The 19,232-nt window shown below is 50.5% G+C and overlaps 1 protein-coding gene across 3 annotated transcripts in view; it reads left to right on the top strand.

Annotated features, from left to right (window-relative positions):
- Positions 1-19,232, top strand: part of ARIH1 (ariadne RBR E3 ubiquitin protein ligase 1) — a 199,873-nt gene that overhangs the window by 171,979 nt on the left and 8,662 nt on the right. For all 3 annotated transcript variants that reach the window (XM_029575813.1, XM_029575811.1, XM_029575812.1), the window contains one exon: positions 5,318-5,430. In XM_029575813.1, coding sequence (XP_029431673.1) covers positions 5,318-5,430 — 113 coding nt within the window. The remainder of the gene's footprint in view (positions 1-5,317; positions 5,431-19,232) is intronic.

Raw genomic sequence — 19,232 nt, 5'->3', positions numbered from 1 at the left:
TTCCTCCCAAAAGTGGTTTCTCACTTCCATCTAAACCAAATCATCTCACTGCCATTGCCAGACAAGCATAAGGACTCTGAAGAATCTCACCGCCTCCGCCATCTTAACGTCGGCAGACTCCTAGTCCGATACCTGGAAAGGTCGGAATCCATACAGAAGACGGACCACCTATTCTTCCTTCGCAGCGGGAAGAAACAAGGGGAAGCGGCCTCACGGGCAACCATAGACCGCAGGATCAAAGAAGTCATCAAGGCAGCCTACGTAGAGGCAGGCAAGCCTCCACCTCTACAAGTTAAGGCCCATTCCACTAGAGCCCAGGCAGTGTCCTGGGCGGAAACCAAGATGCTGTCACCTGCCGAGATCTGTCGGGTGGCAACATAGTCCTCCATTCACACCTTCTCCAGGTTCTACCGCCTGGATGTTCAGACTTGGAAGGATACAGCATTCGCAAGGGCAGTACTAAGTGGGCTACGGGCAGCCTCCCACCCGGTTCGGGAGTAGCTTTTGTACATCCCATTGGTCCTGAGTCCATCTGCTACATGCTAGGAAATGGAGAAATTACTTACCTGATAATTTTGTTTTCCTTAGTGTAGACAGATGGACTCAGCATCCGCCCACAGCTGCCGATAAACACGGAAACCTCGGGTGACAATCCCCGAGAGCAAGACAAACACGGGTAAGCCAAGCTTCCCTCTAAGACACCCCATACTGGGTGTCTGCGTTTCTCGGTTGAGTGCACTGGCGGACTCCAGCTATAACCACATTAACCGGTTCAAGTTAATCATGTTAATCAAGTTATCCAAGTTATTCAGTCACACATACATCCGCAATTGCTTTTCGAAGAGAATACCGAAGAGCAGAGCTTCCTGCAGGGGTATATGTACTAGGGCTGACATCAGATTGAAATCTGGTCAGTCTCCAGCTGCTATCAGGAGCACCCTGATGCAAAGGTCTATTTGCACTGGGTTCAGAAAGCTGAGGAGAAGTCTGTGGGTTCCTCTGATTCAAAGCAGGCAGCCAAATTGGAAGCTGGGGAGGCATATGTTGCAGACGCATTATGACCTGATTCGGACTTCGGCCAGAAGTACGGTATCTGTAGTAGCAGCACGCCATCTATTATGGGTACAAAATTGGTCAGCAGAAATGTGATCTAAGTCTCAGCTATGCAATCCTCCCCTTTAAAGGACAGCTGATGTTTGGAGAGAACCTAGAGCAGTTAATGAAGCACCTGGGAGCATCAAAGGGAAACAAGCTGCCAAGCGATGAGTGGCAGGAAGACTTTTGCTGCTTGTTCCTGTTTCCAGGATGTAAGGCATTTTTGTCCCAAGAAGGGTTCTTCATTGGCATTGAAGAAGCAAGGATCTGGAAGGCAGCAGTCCTTTCGGGGTTTCTGAAGACCTTCCAGAGATGAAAGCCAGTCAGGGTCCCGGTGGTAGTAAGTCCTTGCAGTGAAGCCACATTGGTCCATCTCTCTTGAAGAAGCAGTCGGGAGATGCTTAACACGATTCAACAGGGAGTGGTCCAGGATTATTTCGGACTAATGGGTTCTAGAGGTAATGAAAGATGGCTATGCTTTAGAATTTTCTCGCCCCGTCAGGGAAGCCTTCATGGAGTCCCATTGCATGTCCTGAAGCAAGCAAGAGGCGGTCCTGACTATGTTGCTCCTTCAAAGCTTAGGCCCAATAGTTCCATTTCCTGCCAAAGAGCAGGGTCGAGGGAGGTACTCTATTTACTTTGTAGTTTCCAAGAAGTAAGGAACCTTTCGGCCCATTCTAGACTTGGAGAAAGTCAATGCAGCGCTGTAGGTTCTGCATTTTCGTATGGAGACTTTGCTGATGTAATAGCAGCGGTAAGTCAGGGAGAATTTCTGGCCTCCTTGGACTTGATGGAAGCCTACCACTACATCTTCATACGTGCAGAGCATCAGAGATTTCTTTACTTCATGATACTGGGGCAGCATTTCCAGTTTTGGGCTCTTCCTTTCAGGTTAGCAACAGCTCCGCAGATTTTCACAAAGGTGATGGTCGTGGCTGCAGAAGGAAGGAAGGAGTTCTGGTTCACCCTTATGTGGGCAAAGTCGAAAGTAGAATATTGCCAGTTGGTTCAAAGGTTGCTGGAGATGTTACGGTCACTGGGCTGGGTTGTGAATCTAGCAGAGAGTCATCTCATTCTGAGCCAGTCTTTGGAATATTTGGGGGTGAGATTAGACACTTGCCTGGGCAAGGTGTTTCTTACCTCAGAAAGGATTCTGAAATTGCAATCGCAGGTGACCCGTCTGTTGCATAAGCCAGTGCCCAGAGCCTGGGACTATCTGCAGGTTCTGGGTTCTATGGCGTCTATGCTAGATTTGGTTCCATGGGCTTTTGCTCACATGTGCTCGTTTCATAAAGCGCTTTTGTCCCATTGGGACCTGTTGTCAGAGGAGTTTCATCGACCTTTACTGCTAGAGGGGGTCTTAAATCCAGTCTTTCGTGGTGGCTGTCACGACCCAATTTGGAGAAGGGAGTGGTTCTGGAGGTCCCTGACTGGGTGGTGGTGACCATGGATGCCAGCCTCAGAGGCTGGGGGGTGGTCTGTCAGGAGCAGACAACTCATGGGTGGTGGTTACCAGTAGAGACAGCCTGGTCTATCAATCATTTGGAAACAAGCGCAGTTCACAAAGCATTGAGGGTGTTCTTCCTCAGGTTTGGGGTCGTATGGTGAGAGTGTTTTCAGACAATGCAACAACGGTGGCGTCTGTCAATTGTCAAGGCAGGATGAGGAGTCTGAGTGGCTCTGGAGGTCTAGGAGTTATGTCTGGGTGGAGTAGTACATACAAGGATTGCTGCATCTCATGTTGCAGGAATGGACAATGTACAGGCAGATTATCTCAGTAGGCAAGCAGTTGGATCTGGGGAATGGGAATGTCAATGGAGGCCTGGGACCTCATCCAAGCCAAGTCCACAATGCCAAGGCAAGGAGATTCTTCAGTCACAGGAGAGAGTCAGGAGCCAAAGGCATCGACACTTTGGTTTTACCATGGACAACTGGGATCCTGCTGTACATGTTTCCTCCATTGCCTCTTGTGGGGCGAGGCTTATGGTGCATAAAGCTTCATCCAGGCAGGGGTGGTATTAGTTTGTGGATCTGATTAATCTTGCTGTGGATGGCCCTTGAGGTTGGTTTATCTACAAGATCTGCTCAGACAAGGACCTGTCTTCTCGGACGAGGTGTATTACTTTTGATCTCATGGCTTGGCTTTTGAGAGGCGATGTTTAAGATCAAAAGGTTATTTGGAGCTGGTGATCACTACATTGCTTCAGGCTCGGAGACCTGACACGTCACTAGCTTATGTTAGAGAGTGGAGAATGTTTTGAGTCCTGGTGTGTAGAGAGAGGCCTAGATGCGTTAAGTGTAGAGATTCCGCACATCCTGGTCTTTTTACAACAGGGATTGACTAAGGGTCTCTCCTATAATTTGTTTTGAATACAAGTGGCAGCCTTCGGATGCTTTTGGGGAAACTTGCAAGGAGGCTGTTGTCGACTCGCCCAGATGTCAAACAATTTCTCAAGGAAGTCAAGCATCTGTGACCGCCAGTCTGGAGGATGTGACCTACTTGGTATTGCTAGGTCTGTATAGTCCTCCATTTGAGCTGCTGCAGAGGGCATTTTTGAAGGACCTTACTTTAAAAGCAGTGTTTCTGGTAGTAATTTGTTTGGCCAGAAGGATTTCAGAGCTTCAGGCTTTCTCCTGTACAGAACGTTTCTGCAGATTTCAAACTCTGATGTATCTTTGCGAATGATACCCTCGTTTTTGCCGAAAGTCATTTTGTTGTCCAACCTCAACCAGATAGAGCATCCGGTTTTGCTGAGTTTGGCTGGGGAGAGACAGCAGGCAAGGGAACTGCACTTCCTGGATGATCGTCTGACTCTGTTACGACATCTTAAGGTCACTAATAACTTCCAACGGTCAGATCGTCTTTGTCTTGTTCGGAGGTGCAAAGAGAGGATCAAAGGCTTCTAAAGCCACTATTGTGTGCTGATTGAAGGAAACTATTTTGTCAACCTCTCTGTAAGGATCGGACTGTCCAGGAGGGATTGTAGGCACATTTGACCAGAGTGCTGGCTGCTACCTGGGCGGGAGTGTCAGTTGATGTTGCCACAGGAGATTTGTAGAGTGGCCTCTTGGTAATTTCACACTTCCACCAAGCATTATAGCTTAGATGTGCGGGTGCCGGAAGTTGCGAGTTGTGGTAAGAGTGTTCTACGTGCAGGTCTTTCAGGATCCCACCCAATGTAGAGGGGCTTGGGTACATCCAACCTGCCTGGACTGATCCAGGGTATGAACAGGAAAGGAAAATTTAGTTCTTACCTACGAATTTTCGTTCCTGAAATACCACAGATCAGTCCAGAGACTCATCCCCTGGTTTTCCAAAAGACTGTATTTTTGGAGTTAGTTCCTTAGCACAGAGATTAGTTTGTTATTAGTTGGAATCTTTGAACCAAAAGGAGGTTTTTCTGTGCCCTTGGATTTGAAGGCTCCCATTCAGGGGGTTCCAACCTGAGTTTGTGTTCGCCCCAGGAGGAGAAATTGTTTTCTTGAGATCATTGTTGGCTATTCTTAGGCTTGGGTACAAGTGAATACTAAGGGTCTGCAGGTGGCACTCTAGGTTAAGTTGCAGTGCCTGAAAAGTTTTTTTTTTTTTTTAGTTCTCTGCCTCCATCTGCTGGTAGGGATGTAAAACCCACTTGTCTGGACTGATCTGTGGTATTTCAGGAACGAAAATTAGCAGATAAGAACCAGTTTTCCTGTACTCGCAAAACAAATAGATGTAAATAATGTACAACCACACAAAGTGTTTAACAAGTCTGTGTATATAGTGAATATACATAATATATAGTGTATACATCATACACAGATTATACATTTAAATAAATGTGCGCATAAACATGGGTTATTTTGAGTATTTTAATCAGTAGGTGGAAATATCTCAAAGCTGCAGTTATTTTCATCACCACTATTTCAATGCTTGCAACCTCAATTTTTCAAAATAAATAGACCTCCAGTCTATGCTCCTTGAGGGTCTCTGCATTTTCTTTCAAAGGAAGAGGTAAGTTGCCTTGCAGCAGAGAAACACCTTAAATCTTAGCTCATCTTAACTAGTTTGGTTGAGATTTAGGCTTTAGATTATTTTTTTTTTAGTACTATGTTGGGTGTTTGGATAATGCAGCCAAAAATTGCCAAATCATGCTAACCTTGATCTTAAAATGTATTTTGTGTACTGGTTGTATTTCCAGATTAATGTATGGCTTCTATACTTTTATCTTATTCATTATAGAATAATCAAGCAGATTTAGAGAATGCTACAGAGGTGCTGTCTGGGTACCTGGAGCGAGATATTTCCCAAGATTCTCTGCAAGATATAAAACAGAAAGTGCAAGACAAGTACAGGTGAGCTGCTTCTCCATGCTGCTTTTACTGACTTGAATCTCATATGTTGCCTTCTATTCTTTTGCAGTAGTAGCTAAATAGATTACTGAGGCCCCGGTGTAAAAAGATGTGCTCGGCTGTGCACACATGTTAACGCATGGTTATGTGCAAATTTTGGAGGTGATTTTGAAAAAATTTACACAAATTGCTTTGCAAAATTACAATATATGCTACTTTTAAGTGCACAACTACTTTGAAAATTCACTCCTTTGTATTGATAACTTTATTCCTGATTTATTAAGGACTTTAGCATATAAAAGTGAATAAAACTGTGCACAAACCCCATATTTATCAAGGCATTAGCTATTATTGCCATATGCAGAGAAGTTTGTATGCTTAATTCATGTTTTAACACTGGAAATTTAACTCCTGGTCAGAGGTGGAATAAAGTTTCTGGTGTTAGTGTTATCTGTGGTGCTGAACTTGGAGTTCATGGTAATAGGATCTTATTCAGCATTCATACACTTAAAACGGAATTTGTGCACAATGGGGCAGATTTTCAAAGGCTACGCGCGTAACCCGAGAAAATCTGCCCCTGCGCGCCCCGAGCCTATTTTGCATAGGCTCGGCAACGCGCGCAAGCCCCGGGACATACGCGCATAAGTATGGGAAAACAAGTGAGGAAGCTTGCTGGGCAGACTAGATGGGCCGATTGGTCGTTTTCTGCCGTCATATCTATGTTTCTATGTTGTATACAGAAAGTGATTTCTGCACTTAAGTTGTGCACCTAAAAGTTGTGTGCATAGAATATGAATTAGGGGCACAATATGAAATTAACATCATAAAACTTTCATCTTATTATATCGGGGCCTAAGGTAGCAAATGTGATACCTACTTGGGATTATAACTGATTAGGAAATGTATGAATAAGGTATCAAATTTATAAAATTATGACATCTTTCATTTATTAAGACAGTTTCCCAAACTTGTCCCCCCACCATTTTGATTTTTAGGATATCCACAATGAATACAATGAGATAAATTTGCATTAGTTGGAGACTCTATATGCAAAGTTATCTCATGCATATTCCTGCAAATATCTTGATATCTCAATTAACTATGGGAATCACCAGGACAAGTTTGGGAAGTACTGCATTAAAACAAAATTCACATAGTATCATCCTCTTAAGTCTTGTAGAACAATTGCCATAAATGGTCATATTTTAAATGTAAAAACTAATTAAGGAGCAAAGATGTAAAAATATCTAGTTGAAATGAACATTGCCATGCATTCTTATGTTAGCAGATTCTACTGCAAATTCTAGACCATCACGTCTGATCATATAAGAGAGTGTGCAACACTTTAAGACCCAATACAGATTGGCCTAGCCATGGCTATCAGTATGGGCATTTTAAAGAAATGGGGGTTTTTAAGGAATTTTTTCTTGCATATCATAACATCTAACTTTTGTTTAACCTTGACAGTTTCCTACTCCTTTTGGGCTTCTAGCTCAGACAGATGCAGGCTATAATACCATGAGCTTTCATTCACAACTTCCAAGGATTTTCCCCATTTTTAATCTTATCTTCCTGCCCTCCACCTAGACCCAGGGGTAACTCAGTTCTTGGAATGCCACAAACAGGTTGGGTTTTCAGGGCATACACAATAAGCATGAGCTATATTTGCATATAATGGAAGCAAGGCATTTAAATTATGGATATTCTGAAAACAGACCAGTTTGTGACACTCCAGGACTGGAGTGCATACCCCAGACCTAGACCACTGATTGATGTGATGGCCTTCAACTAGGGCCAATTACAGCTGCTCCCTCTGGAATTATAGTATATATGCACCCGTATTTGACCACTAGCTATCACCATTGTGATGAGATTCCTTACTCTTCTAGGGGCTGTAAATGCTGCCTCTGCAACATCCCTCACCTCTCCTCTGAGACAAAATCCATACTCTGTAATTGAACTCACATCTCTGACATGGCAGTAGGGAGACATTGTCTTTTTTAGTTTGAATGCTGCTTCATACATGAAGCAAAAGATTCACAAAGTGAGAGAGTTCTGGCTGCTCAGTTTTGCACAAACATATATATTATAAATCTTTTTTTTTTTTTTTTTTGTAATTGTTTATTTTTTCACAATAACCAACAAGGTACATAAGGATACCAACACTGTTCATGAAAGTATTGAACACTAGACAGAAATCTATTATTACACATCAGATCATCATCATAACCTAGGTTATAAACATACATTTGTATTTCAATCAACTTGAATAAAACACTCAAATAGTACCAAAACTTACCCCATTAGACAATCCCTAACCACCCTCCCCTCCTTAATCCCCCCCTCACCCCTTCACACCTTCCCATTCCCTCCCCATTGTGCCTGCAATATATCTTCTACTGAGGTTGCAAAGTATGTTTTTTCCAGGTTCAGTAAAGGTCCCATATAGCATGAATATTCCCTGTACGTACCTGGATCAGTCCAGACAGTGGGTTATGTCCCCAATCCAGCAGATGGAGTCAGCCCAAAGCTTCAAGGGGGCGTCACCATAAATACTACTACCCCCTCTGCAGGAGTTCAGTATCTTCTGACTCCAGCAGATGCGAGTAGTGGAATCGGGGCTTGCTCCCGATTGTCTTTTTCCTTTGTTCTTTGGCTTCCCTTGTTTGGAGGCTTTATTGTTTGTAGGTTTGTTTGGCTTGTTTTGGTTGGATCAAGTTGTGTTAAAAAAAAAAAAAAAAAGTTAATTGATTAATTGGGGAGGCGTGGCTTCTGTATTGTTCTCTGTCTCTCCCTTTCTCTATTTACCGGCGCTGTCCGTGGCTGCTGCGGGGTAAGTGTGATTTTCTTTTTCTTCCCTTGCAGCTAGGTTACACGCGGCTGCCGGTGCTCCGGCCTCCTCGCGTCTTCACCCTCTCCCGCGGCCATTTTGCGGCTCCACGTGGGCTGCACCGGGGAGAGGGCTGCTCATCACCGGCGGGTCGTGCGGCCAGGAAGGCCCCCCCGCGGCGCCGTTTCTGTCTTCGGCGGGTAGCGCAGGCCACCCGGGCCCCCCCGCAGCGGCGATCCGTTTCGCGGCCCCCCCCGGGTTTTTCAAGGCGTTCTGGGCTGTCGGGGGCTGTTTCCCTTGCGCTCCAGATGCCGCGGCCGGCGCGTTGCTCGGCCTGTGGGGAACCTGGATCGCGCGTGTCAAGGGAGGGAATTTGTGCTCTGTGCCTTCCCGGGGGGGAAGGCACCTCTCGGTCCCTCACGCATCGGTCCTCCATGACAGCCTTGCCCGGGTGGCGCGGGCCGGCCCCTCCCCCATTCCTGGCGGGAACGGCGGCCATCTTACATACGCTGCGTCCTGAAGGAGCCCAGGCAGCGCGGGGGGACGAGGTGGCTTCAGAGGGCTCTCCCCCGAGGTTAGTACCGGAGACAGACCCGGAGGAAGGCCCGCGGGGGCAGGGTCCCCCGGGGCCCCCACCCGCGGAGGTCCCCCCGACTAGGCCGGGGTTTTCCCCGGAGTTCATACGGCTGATGCATACAGCCTACCTGCAGGACCTGGCTGCGCCCACGGATCCGCCACCACCCAAGCTCCCGCGACCTTCGTCCTCCTATCCGGCCCCCCCCCGCCCCGGCGGGTGTGGGGGCCCCACAGCTCCCCAGCCAACCACGGCTCCCCGTGGGCTCGGGGGGGCCTGGGTCGGCACCAGCCTCCCCTGGGTCGGACTCCGCGGCGGCGGGCCAAGGGGACTCCACTTCAGAGGGTGAGGACCCACGCACCCTGCGCCTCTTCCAGCGGGACGAGCTGGATGACCTGATCCCACAGATCATTCAGGGATTGGACCTTGATCCCCCGCCGGACCCGCCAGCTCCCGTCGCGCCCGCTGTAGTCACCTCCTCGAAGAAGGGAGACCCGGTGCTGGCAGCCCTTCGCCCGAGGGCTCGGGCTTTTCCCATTCATGAGTCGTTCCTGCAGTTGCTCACCAGGGAATGGGATGCCCCGGAAGCCGCTCTGAAGGGCAGCCGCGCCATGGAGCGGCTGTATCCGCTGCCGGAAGATTTTCTGGAGCTCATCAAGGTACCCAGAGTGGACTCCGCGGTGTCGGCGGTCACGAAGAGAACGACCATTCCGGTGACAGGTGGAGCAGCGTTAAGGGATACGCAGGATCGCAAGTTGGAAGTCTTCCTCAAGCGGGTCTTCGAGGTCTCCGCAGTGGGGCTGCGGGCTGCGATGTGCAGCTCGCTCGCCCAGCGAGCCAGTCTTCTCTGGGTGCAACTACTGCTCACGTCTCAGGCGTTGCCACCCGAGGAGGCCGCCCAGGCGGATAGACTGGAAGCTGCGGTGGCATACGGGGCGGACGCTTCCTATGATCTGTTTCGGGTCCTTGCCCGCTCCATGGCCTCGGTGGTGGCGGCACGTCGACTCCTATGGCTTCGCAACTGGGCGGTGGACACGTCCTCCAAGTCGAGTCTGGGTTCCCTGCCGTTCAGGGGTAAGTTCCTGTTCGGCGAGGATCTGGACCAGATCATCAAGTCTCTGGGGGAAATGTGGTCCATCGCCTGCCGGAAGACAGATACCGCTCCAGCAGGGCATTTTCGTCCTCCCGGACCAGAGCCAGAGCGCAAAGGCGCTATAGGAGTTATAGGCCGGCGGCGGCTCGGACCTCTGCCCCCAGGTCTCAGCCCTGGTCTCGCTCCTTTCGCAGGCGCCGCCCCGCGCGATCTGCTTCCACGGCGGGACAACCCTCACCCAAGTCCGCTCAATGATGTTCAGCTCGCCCACTCCGCCGTCCCCAAGATTGGAGGGCGGCTGGCGTTCTTCCATGAGGAGTGGGCGCGGATCACCTCGGATCAGTGGGTCTTGGACACCATAGGACGCGGCTACGCTTTGGAACTTGTCCGCGCTCCGAAGGGTCGGTTCATCTTCTCGCCCTGCGGCTCGGCCATCAAGCGAGAGGCGGTGCAGTCGACACTGGACAGACTGTGGGAGATAGGCGCCATTGTGCCCGTACCCTCCGGAGAGGTGGGCTCGGGCCACTATTCCATCTACTTCGGGGTACCAAAGAAAGACGGCTCCTTCCGCCCCATACTGGACTTGAAGGAAGTCAACAAATCCCTCAGGGTGATCCGGTTCCGCATGGAAACGCTGCGTTCGGTGATCGCGGCGGTACACCGAGGGGAGTTTTTGGCCTCCTTGGATCTGACGGAGGCCTACCTTCATATCCCCATTCGCCAAGAACACCATCGCCTTCTACGGTTCAAGATTCTGGACCAGCATTTCCAATTCGTGGCGCTTCCGTTCGGCCTAGCAACGGCCCCACGCACCTTCACCAAGATCATGGTAGTTGTGGCGGCTGCCCTTCGGAAGGAGGGTATTCTAGTTCATCCTTACTTGGACGACTGGCTCATACGGGCGAAGTCCTTCCGGCATGGCCAGGCGGCAGTGGCCAGGGTGATAGTTTCTGCAGTCCCTGGGATGGGTGGTGAACTTCTCCAAGAGCTCCCTTGTGCCTTCGCAGCGCTTGGATTTCTTGGGGGCGACCTTCGACACCCGTCTGGGGGCGGTTTTTCTGCGGCAGGACAAGGCACACACCCTGCGGGAGCACATACAGTGGTTCTCTGCATTACCAGCTCCCACTTCCTGGGACTATCTACAGCTCCTGGGGGTGATGGGTTCCACCATCGACATGGTTCCCTGGGCCTTTGCGCGCCTCCGGCCGCTACAAAGGGCACTTCTATCCCACTGGAAACCACTTTCGCAGGACTACCAGGTGATACTCCCGCTGCCCCAGTTTGCACGGAGCAGCCTGGACTGGTGGATGGTCCCAGAGAATCTGGCTCGAGGCATGTCCCTCGATCTACCAAATTGGGTAGTGGTAACCACCGACGCCAGTCTCGTAGGCTGGGGGGCAGTCTGCGACCGCAGCGCCACGCAGGGGACGTGGTCCGCGGAGGAGTCGACGTGGTCCATCAATCGTCTGGAGACCCGAGCGGTCAGGCTGGCTCTTCTTCACTTCCTGCCACTCCTTCGGAATCGGGAAGTCAGAGTCTTGTCGGACAACGCGACCACGGTGGCCTATATCAACCGACAGGGCGGCACCCGCAGTCCGCAGGTCGCGCTCGAGGCGGAGATGTTGATGCAGTGGGCGGAACGGCACCTGGCCCGTCTGGCGGCCTCGCACATAGCGGGTGTGGACAACGTCCAGGCGGATTTCCTCAGTCGCCAGCTCCTGGATCCCGGAGAGTGGGTCCTCTCCGACGAGGCCATGCAGCTGATCGTTCGGCGGTGGGGTCCCCCCCACCTGGATCTTATGGCATCCGCTCAAAACACCAAGGCGCCTCGTTTCTTCAGTCGCCGGAGAGAACGGGGGGAGGAGGGCGTCGATGCCCTAGCGCTCCCGTGGCCGGCCGAGCTACTTCTATACGCGTTCCCCCGTGGCCACTGGTGGGAAGGCTACTACGGCGGATAGAGGCTCATCGGGGGACTGTCATCTTCGTCGCGCCAGAGTGGCCGAGACGACCTTGGTTCGCGGACCTTCTCCACCTAGTAATCGACGGGCCCATACGGCTGGGGCATCTTCCCCGCCTCCTCCACCAGGGACCAGTATTTTTCGACCAGGCAGAACTCTTCTGTCTTGCGGCCTGGCTTTTGAGAGGCGTCGCCTTCGGGGATACCTGGAGGCGGTAGTGTCCACGCTGCTGCGTTCTCGGAAGACCTCGACGTCGGTGGCCTATGTGCGGGTCTGGAAGGTGTTCGAGCTGTGGTGTACCGGCCTGAACACAAGACCCTCGGAAGCGTCTGTCCCTCAGATCCTCCAGTTCCTGCAAGCGGGGGTGGACAAGGGGCTCGCTTACAACTCGCTTCGGGTTCAAGTGGCCGCTCTTGGCTCCCTCCTGCGTGACGGAGGATCTCTGTGGCGACACCCGGACATCGCCCGTTTCCTCAAGGGGGTCAAGCATTTGCGGCCTCCACTGCGCGATCCTTGCCCCTCGTGGAGTCTCAATCTGGTACTACGCTCTATGTCAGGACCTCCGTTTGAACCGCTGCGGAATGCGACGATCAAGGATCTCACCCTCAAGGCGGTGTTCCTAGTGGCCATCTGCTCCGCTCGGCATATTTCGGAGCTGCAGGCCCTGTCGTGTAGGGAACCTTATCTCCGGTTCTCCGATTCGGGAGTTTCACTTCGCACTGTCCCCTCCTTCCTCCCGAAGGTGGTGTCCGCGTTCCACGTGAATCAGACGGTGGAGCTTCCATCGTTCTCTTCGTCGGAGCCGCGGTCTCTTCGTCTCCTTGACGTCAAGCGCACCCTGAGGCTCTACCTGGAGGCTATGAATGATTTCCGGACTTCTGACCATCTCTTCGTCCTTTGGTCCGGTCCCCGTAAGGGATCTCAGGCTTCGAAGACGACCATTGCCAGATGGCTGAAGGCCGGCATTGCCGCCTCCTATATTGGGGTGGGGCGGACTCCCCCACCCGGCATCGTAGCACACTCTACACGCGCTCAGGCGGCCTCCTGGGCAGAGAGCCGCTCGGTGTCTTCGCAAGAAATCTGTAGAGCGGCCACCTGGAAATCGTTGCACACGTTCTCGAGACACTATAGACTACATCTCGCCTCGTCCGTCCAGGGACACTTTGGCGAACAGGTCCTAACAGCAGGCCTCGCAGGATCCCACCCGGGTTAGGGAAGCTTGGGTACATCCCACTGTCTGGACTGATCCAGGTACGTACAGGGAAAAGAAAATTATTACTTACCTGCTAATTTTCGTTCCTGTAGTACCATGGATCAGTCCAGACGCCCACCGCATTTGGGTCCTAGGGCCTACTCCTGCTCGGCTGTATGTGGATGCTGAGTCTGTTCAGCTGTGTCTCCTTTTACAGTAGTGCCCTTACTGCTGCTGTTTGTTGTTACGTGTTTCCAGTTTTCTCTCTGTCACTGTTTTACTCCCTTGGAGGTTGACACGCTATGTTCGTGTCCGCCCACCCGTTGGTGGGTCGGTTTTTCAGTTTACTAAGTTATCACTCAGCGGCTTATTGTTGCCGTCCTGTTTCAACTTGATCCAAGCAGGGGGTTTCTGTTTACTCGGGCTTTGATATACTCGATACTGAACTCCTGCAGAGGGGGTAGTAGTATTTATGGTGACGCCCCCTCGAAGCTTTGGGCTGACTCCATCTGCTGGATTGGGGACATAACCCACTGTCTGGACTGATCCATGGTACTACAGGAACGAAAATTAGCAGGTAAGTAATAATTTTCTTTTATAAACCTTTTGAAAGACCTGTTATCCCAGGACAAGCAGGATGCTAGTCCTCACATATGGGTGACGTCACTGACGAAGCCCTATCACGAAAACTTTGTCAAAGTTTCTAGAAACTTTTGACTGGCACACTGAGCATGCTATGATATTCTCAGCCACAGGGGTCTCCCTTCAGTCTTCGTTTTTCCGCGCTGCTTTTGGCATTGCGGAGTAGGAGCCTGTGTGAGATTTCTCACACAATTCTGACTAAAATCAGAAAAAAATTCATTTTTTTCTCTCCCACAATCGAGGCTTCCCTCGTTACCATTGGCCGGTGAGTACATAAATTCCCTTCTGACTCATTTGAGTTTACGATTTGTTTCTTCAGATATCCATCAACTGCTGTCGAGGTTATCATGGCCACAGGATTTAAAAAATGTCCCAAATGTAATCGGACCATGTCTATTACGGGTCCACACCTCGAGTGTGTACTTTGGGTCAAAATCATGATGGCTCATCCTGCCCGAAATGTGCAGAAATGACCGCTAAAGGTCGGAAAGCACGACAAGAAAAGATGGAACACTTGTTCTATCTTCAACTCTTACCTTCCTCATCGATGTCCACTCAGTCGTCTCCAGCCGGAGCTTCAAAAAGAATAATACTTAAAAAAAAAAAAAAAAAAAAAAAAGAAACGTTGTCTGGAAGGTTCAGGGGACCGTTTATCATCGACCCCACCCGCGGCATCGACAAAATCAGCATCGGAACATCGGTCAAAACATTGGCACCAACATCGACATCCTTCGATTCTGGAATCTCTACTATCCCCGGAGAAGTCAACAGCTAAGCGGCCTCGCCTGCAGGAAACACAGAGGCCTTCGACACAGAGGCGTTCACCTTCTCTCGATGTGCCAGTCATCGAACCTCCACAGGGCCCTGTGGTAGGACCGATAACCCACTACCACCACCGTGTATAGCTGCTCTGCCTGCACCAGCTATTACGGAGGAATTGAGTGGATTTATCTGCCAAGCGGTGTTAGAAGCACTCCAGGAGCATCGATGCCAATGCCCTTGCCGAAGCAGACACCACTGATGCCGGCGCCTTTGCCGATACCGGCACCCGTGCCTATGCCGGTGCGCCGATTCCGGGGCCATCTCCAGGACCAGCACCGATGCCATTACCTGGGGCTCCAGGACAACCAGATTTCGCACTATTCCAGATGCTGATGAATAGATTCGAAGCCCTTGTCTGTGCCATTCCACCGCAGCTAAACCTGGAGGACTAGGGGATATTCCTGGTCAGGGACCTGTCGATCCTCAACCAGGGCCTTCAGGACTTGTTAGACCACTGATTCCATCACTTCCACCGAGGTCTACTCCTACTTTTCCTTTCGGACAAGTGCCATACGACTCATGGGAGGAGAAACACACTGATTCTTCATCGGAAAGCTTCATGTCTGACCCGTCTCCTCTTGAAGGCAGGAAGGAAGTCTCCACCAGAAGACTTGTCCTTCATCAATTTTATAAAAGACATGGCAGACACAATCCCCTTCAATTTAGTGTCTGAGGAGGATACACGACAGCATACTTTAGAGGTTTTACAATTTGTTGACCCTCCAAAAGAAGTCCTGGCCATTCCTGTCCACGAAGTACTTTTGGAGTTACAACATAGGCTTTGGGAACATCCATGTTCCGTTCCACCTATTAATAAACGAGTGGACTCTACATATCTGGTTCAACATGTGCCTGGTTATCAAAAGTCACAGTTACCACATCAATTGGTAGTAGTTGAGTCAGCTCAAAAGAAGTAAAAAAAGAGTATGATCTCATTCCTCCACTTCACCTGGCAAGGATCATAGGTTCCTAGACTCTTTCGGGAGCAAGGTATTCCAAGGAGCTATGCTCAACTCAAGGATAGCGTCCTATCAACTTTATATGACACAATACCAAAGGAACCTATGGAAGCAGATGCAGGAACTTTCTAACTCCCTGCCTCAATAGTACCAGGATGCTGCTCAGGCCATTATACATAAAGGACTTGAAGCTGGAAAGCATGAAGTCCGGGCTGCCTACGATAACTTCGAAACAGCTTAAAGGGTGGCAGCCTCAGGAATCGGTGCACGTCGCTGGGCCTGGCTAAAAGCCTCTGACCTCAGGCCTGAGGTACAAGACAAGCTGGTGGATTTGCCATGCATAAGGGACAACCTTTTTGGGTCCAAAGTCCAGGACGCAGTGGCCCAACTAAAAACACACGGAGACATTGTGCCAACTGTCATCAATTCCACAAGACACTTCCTCATCAATGTCTCACCGTCCACCAAGGAAAGAAACCAGAAAATCTTTCTACAGGCAGAGACGATATTATCCACTGGCATCCAGGGGCAGATCTTCTCATCCACAACAAAGATCTCAGCCCAGACAGCCTAGAGCCCACTAGGCCTCAACCGCCACCGCAGACGGGACCAGCTGCAGGTTTTTGAGGCCACCACCAGAGAGCAAAACCATCTCCACAATCCCAAACTGAACCTGCCAGTAGGAGGCCGAGTTTCCTCCTCCTACAACCATTGGTTGCACATAACAGACCAATGAGTCCTCTCAATAATATCATGAGGTTACCAACTCAATTTCCTCTCAACTCCAAGAGACTGTTACGCTTGGGCTCCGGTCAGGAGTCGTGAACACCACCCAGCAGGGTGGCTCCAGGTGGAGAGAGACAGGAATGGCTAGAAACAGTGTCTGGTTCCAGGCTGGGTCAGGGCAGGCAGCAAGTAGCAGTGTCTCGGTTCAGGCTGGGTCAGGGCAGGCGGCAAGTAGCAGTGTCTGGGTTCAGGCTGGGTCAGGGCAGGCGGCAAGTAGCAGTGTCTGGGTTCAGGCTGGGTCAGGGCAGGCGGCAAGTAGCAGTGTCTGGGTTCAGGCTGGGTCAGGGCAAGGCAGGTCAGAAGGCCCGTAGGCCACACACACACAGAAGGCCCGTAGGCCACACACAGTAAGCAGGGCAAGGCAGGTCAGAAGGCCCGTAGGCCACACACACACAGACAGAAGGCCCGTAGGCCCACACACCGAAAGCAGAGCAGGCAGGTCAGAAGGCCCGTAGGCCACACATACACACGGAAGGCCCGTAGGCCACACACCGTAGTCAGGGCAAGGCAGGTCAGAAGGCCCGTAGGCCACACACACACACACAGAAGGCCCGTAGGCCACACACACACAGAAGACCCGTAGGCCACACACCGTAAGCAGGGCAAGGCAGGTCAGAAGGCCCGTAGGCCACACACACACAGACAGAAGGCCCGTAGGCCCACACACCGAAAGCAGAGCAGGCAGGTCAGAAGGCCCGTAGGCCACACATACACACGGAAGGCCCGTAGGCCACACACCGTAAGCAGAGCAGGCAGGTCAGAAGGCCCGTAGGCCAGGTAAGAGAAGCGAGGAAGAAGGCCCGAAGGCCGCGCAGGGCAAGGAAAGGCCCGAAGGCCGCGCAAGGCTAGAGCAGGGAGCCCAGGTGAGCTCAATGCCGAAGCACCGAGGGAACTGTCAGGCAGGGTTATAAGGGCCAACCCAGAACATAGAGTGGACAGGGGAGATGGCCTGGGCCTGTCAGGAGAGCCAGCACTAGAGGGACCCCTGGTGGTGAGGCGGTTGCACTGCAGCCAAAACTGTAACAGTGACTCTCCTCCAAAACCTCTTTCGTTAAACGAAAATCACATAATTCATCTACAAGCAGAATTATCCACCCTTCTGAGAGCTAGAGCTGTAGAACCGGTGCCCCGGACTCAGCAGGGCAGAGGATTCTACTCCCGTTATTTCCTCATTCCAAAGAAAACCGGAGGCCTTCGACCCATCCTAGACCTCAGAAATCTCAACAAATTTCTAAAGAGAGAAAAGTTCAGGATGGTTTCTCTAGGCACCATGCTTCCCCTTCTTCAAACAGGAGATTGGCTTTGTTCTTTGGATCTACAAGACGCTTATGCTCACATTCCAATATTCCCTCCTCATCGCAAGTATCTGCGTTTCCTGATGGGTCATCAACATTTCCAGTGCAGAGTACTACCATTCGGACTTGCTTCAGCTCCCAGAGTGTTCACGAAATGCCTGGCAGTAGTAGCAGCACACTTACACAAGGAAAGTGTACATGTTTTTCCATACCTGGACGACTGGCTCATCAGAAGTCAATCTCAACAAGGAGCTCTTGTTTCTCTCAGATGAACAATCACTCTGCTGCACTTGATGGGGTTTATCATCAATTATCAAAAGTCCCATCTCATTCCATCTCACCTTCAATTCATCGGAGCAGAATTGAACACCATTCTTTCAAGAGCTTTTCTATATGAGGATCGGGCAGATACACTCTCCCTATTGGCAAACTCGCTACACTTGCAGAAACAAGCAACAGCTCATCAGTTTCTCACTTTACTAGGCCACATGGCCTCCACGGTTCATGTCATTCCTATGGCAAGACTAGCCATGAGAATAACCCAATGGACGTTAAGGTCACAATGGATCCAAGCCATTCAACCGCTGTCTTCTCCAATTCAAGTAACCCACCAACTCCGTTCTTCTCTCCTTTGGTGGATCAACAGAGACAACTTGCGCAAGGGCCTACCCTTCCAGTAACCAGTCCCACAAATAACTTTAACTACAGATGCATCCACCTTAGGTTGGGGAGCTCACATAGACAATCTCCAAACCCAGGGTACTTGGACAAAACTCGAAGCAACATTTCAAATCAGTTTCCTGGAACTTCGAGCTATACATTATGCTCTGCATGCGTTCAAGGACTGCCTTTCACACAAGACTGTTCTGATTCAAACGAACAATACAGTAGCCATGTGGTACCTGAACAAACAGGGAGGTACGGGCTCGTATTTCCTTTGTCAAGAAGCCACACAAATTTGGGACTGGGCCTGACACATTCCATATATCTCCGGACCACTTATCTAGCGGGCATCCACAACGTAGTTGCAGATCGCCTCAGTCGTCAGTTCCAACCTCACGAGTGGTCCCTGGATCCCTTAGTAACGACCAGGATATTCCAACGTTGGGGACAACCAACAATAGACCTCTTTGCATCACATCTGAATCACAAAGTGGACAGGTTCTGCGCTCTGCACAGGCAGAAACATCAGCTAGCCAAGGACGCCTTTGCTCGCCCTTGGAACTCAGGCCTTCTATACGCATATCCTCCGATACCGCTAGTAACCAAAACTCTAGTGAAGCTACAACAGGATAAGGGGTCCATGATACTCATAGCCCCATATTGGCCTCGACAAGTATGGTTTCCCATACTCCTAGACCTCTCAATCAGAGAACCAATTCGCCTGAGTGTAGCTCCCAATCTCATAACTCAGGATCAGGGCAGGTTGCGCCATCCCAACCTTCAATCCCTATCTCTGACAGCATGGATGTTGAAAGCTTGATCTTACAACCACTCAATCTTTCAACTAATGTGTCTCAAGTGCTTATAGCTTCACGTAAACCTTCAACACGAAAGAACTATTCTTCGAAATGGAAAAGATTTACTTTGTGATGCACACAAAAGAACATTGACCCTTTTTCCTGCCCCACACCTTCTCTGCTAGACTACTTAT

The sequence above is a fragment of the Rhinatrema bivittatum genome, chromosome 13 (genome assembly GCF_901001135.1).
Source record: "Rhinatrema bivittatum chromosome 13, aRhiBiv1.1, whole genome shotgun sequence".
NCBI classification, from domain to species: Eukaryota; Metazoa; Chordata; class Amphibia; order Gymnophiona; family Rhinatrematidae; genus Rhinatrema; species Rhinatrema bivittatum.
This window is presented reverse-complemented; position numbering and strand designations above follow the sequence as displayed.